Here is an 11,042-nt window from a genome sequence, read left to right as displayed (position 1 = left end):
TGTAGTTATCGAATTGTACTTGTAGTACTAACAGGTTGTCAGTAGATATACAAGAACCACAGCTTAACATTTTCATTCAGTCGTTTAATGGTAGCATTTAACGGGGTCGCACTGCTCCAGGGTACAATTTTGGTCAGGTTTTTTGCAAAAAGAGAACTGGATTTTGAAGGCATAAGAAAGGGTGACCAAGCCATCAGTTGGTGAGACCAAGCACAATTTTGAATGTTGAAAAGCCACATACTGAAAGCTAAGACATTTCAATTCTAAAATTCAGATAAGCAGAATTTAAATTACTTTTTTGTGTTAATTTGCAATAGGCAAGCAGCATTGTTTCCTTAGTTCCACAATCATCCTGGACGAAACCTGTTTTTTTTCCCTGACCTGCTCAATACTTTAATAAGAGGTCAGCATCATCTCGATATGGGACTTGAGCAGGACAAGGGGCCATTAGCCTGGGCCATCTATTTGAATGCTGTTCTCCTCACAGCCTCTGATTGGAATCCTCTATTATTAGCTGAGGTCATTTTCACAGATGTCTGTGCTTTTCCTCACATTAAACACAGAGTTGTGCCAGAAGCCTGTGTTACCCAGTGTTACAGGCGTATGACAGAAGGAGGAGGGGGGGTCAGGAGGGTGACCTAGTGGCTGAGGAACACTCCCTAAACTGTTTAAGGGCTTTTGAGCCAGGCACCGAATTGACAGAGGCAGGGGTTAAACATTAACAGAGTAACAGGCAGTCAGTGCATCTGTTTTGTCAAGTATTTCATTCAACAAATCATGTAGATATCTCTGTCCTCAGGTTACATAATGTGAGTGGTTAAAAAAATAATTTCCTTTCTAGTAAGTTCTTGGTATTTGTGTTGACTTTTCCAATTGGCTGCTTTGCCGAGACTGTTGTAAATTTACTCCACCCTTATTCTAGTTCCTCATATTTGTCACCACCCACTCACAGCCACTACAGCTCCCTCCCACAGACTGATGCAAGCGTGTGTCACATTCTCTTGAGTTGAAACGTGAAATGCTCACCTATATTCTGCAAGAAGGAAATTGTTCTTCACCTGTTGGAAACCTGTAATTTCAACATTGAGAAAATGCTCCCTATGAGTGTTGCTGCCGATTGCCTCAACGTCAGCTGTCTGAATCATACTGTGTGGTTATGTGTGTACAATTACCTGTGACTGGGTATAGCATTTAAATCATACATCATTATTATATGGTACATGCATTTTAAACTGATAAATAATAATATGATGGACTACTTTAGTATAACATAAAGCTGAATGTACAATTACATGAAATCAACTAACTTCTACAATACAGCGCTCAAACAAAGAGCTGGACAATCTCTGGAGTAAATTACATGCATGAAATATCTGTTTATTCACGCATCAATGGCTCCTGCCCAATTACAAATAATGGCCAGAGTGGTATTTCGTTTTGCTATTATCACTCTTTATATTTCATTTTGCTGTGAATAACGGTAATTACATAGAACTTCATCTTATGAGAATAATAATTACATTTTGTGGTACTTATCCCAAACAATCATTATTCACACTGTTAGAATTAACAGTTATTTGGAGTTGAGCCAAAATGTTGTCTGTCAAAGGCAGACAAAGTCACGACTTCCTGATTTTGAATTGCTAATCATGCAAAAAGGAGAACAAAAGTTTATTCATCTCTCTCTTACGCAATACCACTTAGTCCCATTGCAGCTCTGGATGTTGGAGCATCGGTTCTGGCCCTCTGTATCCAGCGCTGTCTAACAGTGTGTGTCCTCCCATTAAATTCACTCCTACGTGAGATATCATCTTGAACAAAAAGTGCGTAAATAGAACGCTGCTGCATTCACTTGATTTCAAAAATGTAATAACTCTGCAAGCATCCAACTGTCATGACAGAACTCATAGTGCCTGTAAATGTATTCACCACTCTTGGGCATTTTTGTTTTGTAACACAACATTGACCCACAATGGAGTTTTTGTTGTCGACAGTAATCAGCAGAGAGGACCATTTAATGAGTGAAAACAGAGCTCTACAATATGATCTAAATTAGAACAATTAATTGCGTATGTGCTTACGCCCTTTGCTATGACATGCAAATCATCACATCTGCAGCCAGTAGTGTTTTTAAAAGGCATTTTATATTTGAGTGGAGAGATCACCTGTGTGTAATGAAGAAATAAGCGATTTTAAGATCAATACATCTGTATCTGAAAAGTTCAACAGCTGGTTAGTCATTTTCCAGGCAAAAAAGAACAAAGAAACATGTGAAAATGCTATTGAAAAGTGCCAACCTGGGGAAGGATATTAGGAAATTTTGCTCTGTACACGGGGCGCATGCTCATCCAGCAGAGCTACCCAGGTGCTCAGTTCAGGGGTTCTTGATGTGAAAAAAGTATGGGAACCTGTGCCCTAGAAGGCTTGTGGAAGGAAAGGTTAATCTGAATGCAATAAAATATATACTTTCCCACAAGGCAACAACCACAAACCTAAAGCCAAAGCTAGACAGGAATGTACTGTATTCAAAACAATTCTGTCCAATTCAAACCTCTATCCAACCACAAATTGAAAATTGCTGTTCCGTCTCCATGCAACGTGACAGAGCTTGGACAATGGCTGAATGGGGATGTCTACAGATGAGCCTACCTATCCATGCAAAGTTGCAATTGCTGTCAAAAAAAAGGTCCCTCTGCTACATATTGACTGGAGGTGGTAAATACTGCAACCTGTTTATGTGGTGTTATATAGTTATATTCAATCTGGATCATTTGTAAATATGACTTGTTTTCCTGTTGATCCGTGTCCAAAAAAAAGCCAAATTAAATCCACTTTCAACATTGCATAACTAAAACATGAAAAGTCAAAAGCTAGTGAATGTCTTGGCAGTGCAAATTCGAAGATACAGGCAAATTGAATAAATTACTTGTGAAACTGATCCAACATTTAGTCAATGTTATGTTTGTGGATGGTTGATATATTTTATAATCCATCATCTCTTTTATCATGCTCCCATCTGTGCAATCCATTAAAAAAAAAAAAAAAAAAAAAAAACACCAGTGTGCCAATTCTGCTTGCCAAGTGTCAAACAGCTTCTGCAGTCTTGGCACAGCAACAATATCTCACTTAAATCTTTTTTACATATTGAAATAGAAAATAGGATTGGATCATTGTTGGTTCATACTATCATGAACCACCCACCAAAATGTGCCACAAACAAGAGAAAGTCAGACTAGTTGCAATTTTAGTGATTTATTTGTACAATAGGAATCGCACTGTACAAATACCCCAGCTCAGATGTATAGGCAAGAACATAAGAGCATTTTTTTTCTGCCTGACCTGAACATCCCTCAAACCTCACTGTGAGCTTAGAACGATGGAAACCGATGCCAAAAAACAAATAAAAAAGAAAGCTAAAACAATAAATAAAGCAGCTACGTGTCAAACAAATTAACATTTACCGGGAGAGAAGAGAACCTTCCCAACTAAGTGCCAAAGCATACTGAAAATACTGAAATTAAAAAAGGCAAAATAAAAAAAAAAAAAAAAAAAATTTCCAGATTTTAACTGTCCAACCTTTATGGCAGTGGAGTGATTATGGCCTCAGTTTAAATAATATGTAAACAAATTGGAACTCACAGGAGACAAACACAGAAAAAGGCATATGGGGATATTTCTATCAAGTCCATGTGCCTATGCCACTTACACATGTATACACCATCCACGTACAATGTTGTGAGCTTTTACAGACAAGGACAGGACACTTTTCAATAAAAAAAAGAAAAAGTGGAATTCCCTCTCCAACCCACCCCATGTAGAACAAGTTTAGACAGCAATGGAGGTGACATGGTCCATTTCAAAGCAATATCAATTAACATTCACTCAAATTTCCATTAGTAAATCACTTATGTTACCATGGTAACTCAAAACGTTGTATAAAAATATAACAAAAGACTGAAAACCGATGCACTCAACAAAAATATATCTACACAGTCTCAAATGTGTGGTGGGGACTGGGCGACACAGCCGAGAACAGCTCAAATTTCCAACGTATCATTTCTTTTCCTGGGGGCAGGGGCGGGGGGAGATAAGGAGTGCACAAGAATGCTCCACATATCAAGTCTGAGTAGCGGCACTCTTCCCCCTCTCGGCAACCGAGACGCAGTGAAAGCCGCGGGTTCCGTCGGGACCCCTCGGCAGCCTCATTACGCCTGGCGGCAGCCCATCGGCGTTCTGGATCTTTCTACCCAGCATCGGGCTGCCCACGGGACTGCTCTCCTGAGACGCCACCTGCTTGCGCCGCTGAACCCACGGGCTCCCCGAAGGGGTGAGGCTACTGTCTGAGGAGTAGTCTGCCCAGCGACGCCCAGCCTCGGGGCTCAGCCTGCCCTCGCTGGCTAAGGGAGACTTGTGGGAATGCGGAGATTTGCGCTGAGGACAGGGGCTGGCCCGGGGGCTAGACCAGGGACTGTTACGCGGGGACATACCAGGACTAAGGTGATTGTTCTGGATGTTTATGCCTGCGGTGGTGGGGCTGAGCTTGTTGCACGACTGGGACTTTCTGGCCAGCCTAGGGGACGTAGGGTTGCTCTCCGTGTCCGAGGAGCTGCAGGCCGAGTCGTCCCCGTGGTACTGAAGCTCTCGTACTCTGCTGTTGAGCGAGCGACTTTTGCGCATCCCTCCTTCTTCACGCGGCCGTTCTTTCGGCACCTTCTTCTTGGGCGGCTTGGTGCCAATCAGGACTACTTTCAGCCCCAGCGAGCCGGCCCCTCCATCCTCACTCCCCACAGCTTCGTTGGCTTTGACAGCCGCCTCCACCTCCTCAAACTCCACAATCGCACACTCTTCGGTGCCCAGCTGAGTGTAGCGGCCGCTCAGCCTCTTCAGGTCTGCCGGCAGGTCCTTCCCGGGCTTCAGGACTCTGACAGAGGCGATGGCGCCGTACGTTCCGAACTCCTTCAGCAACAGCTTCATCAGCTGCTCCTGCTGAGTGGCTCCTCCCTCACCGCCTCCGTTATCCTTAGCGAGAGCTGCCAGCTCCGGCCAGCTCTGCAAATCACTCAACAGCAGCATGCGGCTAGGTAACGACTCGCTGGCAAAGACTGGCACTGCAGATTTGCGCCGCACTTTACGCCCCTCATCGTTCAGCTCAAGTATCTTTGAGTGTCTCAGAGCGTAAGCAGTTGTTCTCCAGTCACGAGTCAAGTGTTTCACCTGCAAAGAAACAATGCTTGAGTTACATGGGTGTGATGCCAAGTTTAAGAGGGCCAGCTCATAACAATTAGTTGATCTATTGATCCGTAGAACTGCTTCTCAGAGAGTTATGAATCCTTAGTTAAGATCAATTGGTTAAATAATAACTTAAGCCTGTCAGCAAGGTCGATCAGCAGTGTGGACTGCCTTCCTTTCAGTCATACTTCCTGAATCAATAATTGTACCAAACATCCTGGTTTCACTGCATTACCCAATTCACTGTATAATTTGCTCAGGTTTAAAATGAGTCACCTCAGTGTCATAAAGCTCATATGTGAATCCTTGTTTATATTATAAATGAGCATGTGCATGGGGACTCCGATCACTTGCGGCATAGACAAAAAAATGTAAATAATCTGCATGCATAGGCCTAATGTAGCACCAGCTGTTGTGAATCAATGCGAGAATGTAATTGCATCCCCAACAGTTAGTCCCGTTGACAGTAGAAACATCAGTCATTGCTATTCAAAATTCACAAAAGCCTGTTCGTCAATGGAAATTAAAAATTGAAAAACCCCATTTTAGCCTTCTCCTCAGCCTTGCTTTACCTTAATTTGTACATTTTGGCAGTGTTACAATATCTAGTATGTAGAATGTGGCTAAACATTGTATTGAGTTGACTATCAGCTCAGAGATATCGAAGGGACAGTTTAACACCTAAAAAGGCCCACTGTAAAATGTTTATATAAAAAATATGTTTAAAAATATTTTCACCACTTTACCTTGCCATCAAACGGCCCATTCCCACAGGTAACTGAAGCCGTTACATAGGCTATATCTATGCTTTCCTCAAAGCCACCAGACTACTTTAACGAAAACAGTCATTTTACCTTGTGCTGTTGCTGGTCTATCGCTGCCTTCATCGGTTGGTTAGTTTTTGTTATTGTGTGGACGGTGAATCCAAACTAACCCTTTAAAAACACCAAAGTCACACCATAACTCTAACCAATTGAGGCAGCGGTAGACCAGCATCTCCTGTGTTCTGCAGGGGGGAAAAAAATTACAATTTTTGTTAAAAAGGAGTCTGGTGGCTTTGTAGAGAGCATAGATGGATATAACAGCTTTAGCTCCCCGTCGGAATGGGCTGTCTGATGGCAAGGTAAAGTGGTGAAAATATTCTAAAATATAGCATTCACTATTTTTTTTTTTTTAGTTGGCTAAAATACATTGAGCTGCTGCCATCCACAGCAGTGTATTGCTTAGCTTCCGTTTCAAGACTGCCTGCTTCTCCAAACTGTGGGCGTAGGTAATACACTGACTGGATAAGTACCTCCTACAACCCCATTTGAAAAAAAGTCTGAACTATCCCTTTGGGCCAGTATTACTAGTACTATAGCATGTGGTATGTATACTATGCTATAGCCAATAATAGCAAAGGCTCTGTGTGTAATTTTCAGGACAAGTAATTCCAGTTATTTCCGAATGTTTCCAGACAATACCTTTGTTCCAAAGTGCTTTGCAGCCACGGTTACCTTTTTGAACGAAGTGAGCAACTTGACGCTGACAAACCCCAGTTTGTTGCGTCTGACATGTTTGAGCAGAAAGGCATCATGCTCCAGGTTCTCATCGGACAGGTAGTACTCAATCTGAGCAACTAACTTCTGGATGAGCTCGGAATCTGGGGGCTGCCAGCTCTCCTCCTCCAACTCCCCTCCACTGGTCCCGGCACCGCTGTGTGTGGGAAGACAACATGCATCATGGTCAGCACAGAATCTTCTCTGGTACATCACTGAAACAGCAGAATGCTCCATATCCTAAACTGTTCACATCTCTGCAACTGTTCACCTTCATTACACACAAGTTGTTCCCAGTAATGAGTCCCCATCCTGCAATTTTCCTTGCAGCAGTTGACAAGCTGAGTCTTCAGCCATTGTCACCATGTCTCAGTGCCAGACCTCGACACCTGTGCCACGCCAATCCTGAAACTGCCAAGACCTCTCCATCTGAAGGGTGCAGAGTCACAGGCTCTCCCTCCCACGCAGAATATGGTGGCTCACCAAATTAACTTCACACAGTTAACAATAACTGGTACCAAAACGGCATAGCTGAAGCTGTTAGGCACAATTTGATTTCAGTGAGACGCCTGAATGTAACTGTGAAGCAGCACAGTCAGGTAGCCTTGCCCATTAAGAGTGAGGGTCTGAATGAAATTTTGTGGATGACTCATCACCTCCTCCCCTCCTTTTCCTCCCGCGCACACCCTCAAGTCAACATCTTTCCAGCCGGCTGACCACACAGCTGGCACAAGCCCACTGCTTCCGCAGGACTTCAGATAAAGAAATCCACAAGCTGAGTTTTTACAAGAGAACAATGTCACTGTAAACACATACAAGATAATTGAAATATGTGAACTAAAGTTAATACAGCAGAAATGTAATAGATACTGGATATATATATATATTTTTTTTTATTATATAGGCTGTGAATGAAGTTCACTTTCAAGTCACTTTTAAGTAGTGCATTGAAATCTCTGGAGGAATTTTGCAGGGATATTAGATTTAACAGCCTAAAAACAGTTGACAATCTGCACTTTCCTCCATCGGTTCCAAACATATCAGATGTTTAGGGATCTTAAAATACAGCCTGTGTGGGAAAAACGTGCCATAAAGCACCGGTCTGTACAAGTGTGACAGCAGCTCTTTATGCCAGAGAGTCATTAAGGTGTGACCCACAGGCGAACTGAAAGGCTTGGTTTGGACTGAGCGATTTATTTTCCCCCTTGGCCTTTTTAATCACTGACTCACTCTTTGCGCATGCCGTCCGAGTAGGCAACATATAGGCCAGAGGATAAAAATAGCAGGTCATGACGCAGGGGAATTAGATTAAAGTGAAGGTGCCATCCTTTATCTCTAAGGTGTCTGGCTGCCTACAGGTGGTTAAACACTTCCCCACCACTCCACCCGGGAAATAGCAATAACCTCAACATCCCACAAGTAGGGTGTGTGAGGACTTACAACTCCAAATTGGGAGAGTCTATTGCGTTCCTCGCACATTGTGATTTTGTCCACAGTCTTTTGTGGTCACTGTCACACACACCTATGGGCGTTATAGACCCTATGGTTCCATTTATGCAGCATATTTCTAAAAACAATAAAACATTTCAGTGAAAAAAAAAACAGCAATCCCAACTGTACCCACGCTGCATGTGCTGGGAGCCCACCCACTGAAGTTAGGGGCCAATCCGACGCAGAAAAAAAGTGCTACCTGTACTGTTCCACTAACCTCGACATCAGGAAAACGTCTCAGTCACTCTCCAACCTTACTGAACCTAGTCTGTAGGGGAATACACTTCCCTCACAGTTATGGACAAAACTCCAAAAAAACTCATCATTTCGTAAACAAAAACTGTCTCCCTGTCAAGGCCAGGGAGAGAGTTTTTGTTTACCAAATGACGAGTGCCTAATTGACTTAAATTTACAGTTAACCTTTTGTTACCACACAGGCATCTCTGACTAAGACACCTGACTTAGAGTAGCAAATAACTCGCACCTTGATTTGTCATGTCTTCCGAATTCGTCCTCACTACAGCTGCCTCCGAGGAAGTCAATATTGTTGGATGACAGTTCCTCGGGCTCCTCGTCCTCCGCCGCTTGAATGGCCACTGTTATCGTCACCGTCCCCATCTCCTGAGTGTGCTGATCCACGGTGATTACCTCATCGATGCCGTGCTCCACTGACGCAACGAAGACGCACTCCGCTGGGTTCGGGTTGGGGCTCCCCACGGACCCGCTCATGTTCCTCGAACAAGTCAAGGTGCTCCCCCCTGCTCCTTTACCTTCCACGGTTGTAGCAGCAGCAGCAGCAGCGCCACCTCCCTGGAAGCTTTTAATCTCGCTTGACTCGAAGGCACAGACAGGATACGGGGCGCGTAAAGCTGCTCGACGCTTCTCCGGGCACCAGTGATGGCGGAGAAAGACCCAAGGGGCTCCGAAGACGCGCTCCACGGCCCGCCAAAGACCCCCGATCCAGATCAGACCCGAGAGAGGGCCCTGAGGAGCAGAGGGGCTTGTAGCAGCCAGCGAGACGCAGCCTGGACCTGGTGAGACCGACGGACTGGAGCCTCCTTGGGCTTCTACTGCTGCTGCTGCTGCTAGTGCTGCTACTTCCTCATATGTAAGAGGCTTTCTGCTTTTGAAACGTGCTCTGGGATTGGGCCGTGGCAGCGTCTCTTCGCACTCATTCCCAACCCACAAGCAAAAACTGACACAAAGCCAAGAGGGAGGCAAGAGGAAGGAGAGGCAGCGCATGAAGGCGTTCACCAAGGCGTGCATATTCCCCTCTCTCTTTTTTTTTCATACACAGATTTTGTGGGCCTACACACAGACAGCGATGTCTTTTGATGTGAAGACACGAACGTCCGTTTACGTGGCCCTAAGTAGGGGAGCGAACTCACGTGTTCCTCTCTAATTGGGGAATTGCCCGTGTCAAGGACGACTCTTTGTCTAACGCCGCTAATTGGATAATAGGCTCTCAGCGTCTGGTCGCACGCATAAGGCGTGTGGTGTATGTGCCCGAAGGAAAGGAAACACAATAGCGTAGCACATATTTATGGAATCAGCCTAATCGAAATCAAGAGATTTGCAAAATCAAACCACTAAACGCCAGGATTTTTTAAAATAGTCATGAGTGTGCCTCCGCCCCCCCCCCCATCCCCCCACACACACACACACACTCACACCCCTTACCAATCAAATAAATTACAAAATCAATAATTCAATTTTCAATTCAATTTTATTTATAGTATCAATTCATAACAAGAGTTATCTCAAGACACTTTACAGATAGAGTAGGTCTAGACCACACTCTATAATTTACAAAGACCCAACAATTCCAGTAATTCCCCCAAGAGCAAGCATTCAGTGCGACAGTGGCGAGGAAAAACTCCCTCTCAGGAAGAAACCTGGGACAGACCCAGGCTCTTGGTAGGCGGTGTCTGACGGTGCCGGTTGGGGGCAATAATAGTCCCAATAAAGATAATGGATCAGTGACTAGAAATAGTAGTTGTAGTAGTTCCTTTCATAGCAGGGCACTGCAGGGTGTCACAGGATGTAGCAGAGCACTGCAGGGCGTAGCAGGACTAAATAGAATAAAGGTTTAACAAAATTGTATTCCATTTTTTATATTGTATTCATTACGGTTCGGTCATATTTCCTGTTGTGTTGACCTCCCAACACAATGGTCTACATTCTGTTTCAAAGCCTTCCTCAAACTACCAGAAAAGGTTCAGAAACACACACAATCTTTTGTTTTACAAAACAAATTGTCAAAATGTAAGTGGGGGAATTACTGGAATTGTTGGGTCTTTGTAAATTATAGAGTGTGGTCTAGACCTACTCTATCTGTAAAGTGTCCTGAGATAACTCTTGTTATGATTTGATACTATGAATAAAATTGAATTGAATTGAATTATTGACCCCCAACAAAATCCCAGAGACAATACTGAAGTTATGACCATTGTCTTTAGTGGTAGTTGTGGTGCTGCTCTTGGCCTACGGGACCAGTGAAACCTCACTAAAATAAAAGTAAACTATTATTATTATTATTTTGTCTTAGAGATCCACTGGGACCTCCAAAAGTGGGCGCGGGGACCCAGAGTTCATTTCCAGGATCGCTGGTTTCAGTGATGGTGATTTGTAGCACAAAAGCATATGTAGGTGTTCCGTGAGAGCATTATTATTACAGTCATCTAAATGTGTCTCTGCATGCTGTACCTCTAGTCCATTTTTGTAGCTTGTTGTTGGCCTCCATCCTGATAGTCCTGTAAATCACCCACACCAATGTCGTTGGCT

At 43.8% G+C, this 11,042-nt stretch overlaps 1 protein-coding gene across 1 annotated transcript; it reads right to left on the bottom strand.

Moving 5' to 3' along the window:
• Nucleotides 1-3,233: 3,233 nt before the first annotated feature.
• On the bottom strand, nt 3,234-9,812 carry larp6a (La ribonucleoprotein 6, translational regulator a). Its single transcript, XM_028586529.1, has 3 exons — nt 8,743-9,812; nt 6,726-6,924; nt 3,234-5,214 (listed from the first exon to the last, which is right to left on the bottom strand). The coding sequence occupies exons 1-3, from the start codon at nt 9,522-9,524 to the stop codon at nt 4,117-4,119; spliced, it is 2,079 nt and encodes a 692-aa protein (XP_028442330.1). The 5' UTR covers nt 9,525-9,812; the 3' UTR covers nt 3,234-4,116.
• Between the last annotated feature and the right edge of the window lie 1,230 nt (nt 9,813-11,042).

This window comes from Perca flavescens, chromosome 1 (assembly GCF_004354835.1).
Source record: "Perca flavescens isolate YP-PL-M2 chromosome 1, PFLA_1.0, whole genome shotgun sequence".
NCBI classification, from domain to species: Eukaryota; Metazoa; Chordata; class Actinopteri; order Perciformes; family Percidae; genus Perca; species Perca flavescens.
The sequence above is the reverse complement of the archived record's forward strand: the minus strand, read 5'-3'. Positions and strand labels throughout refer to the sequence as shown.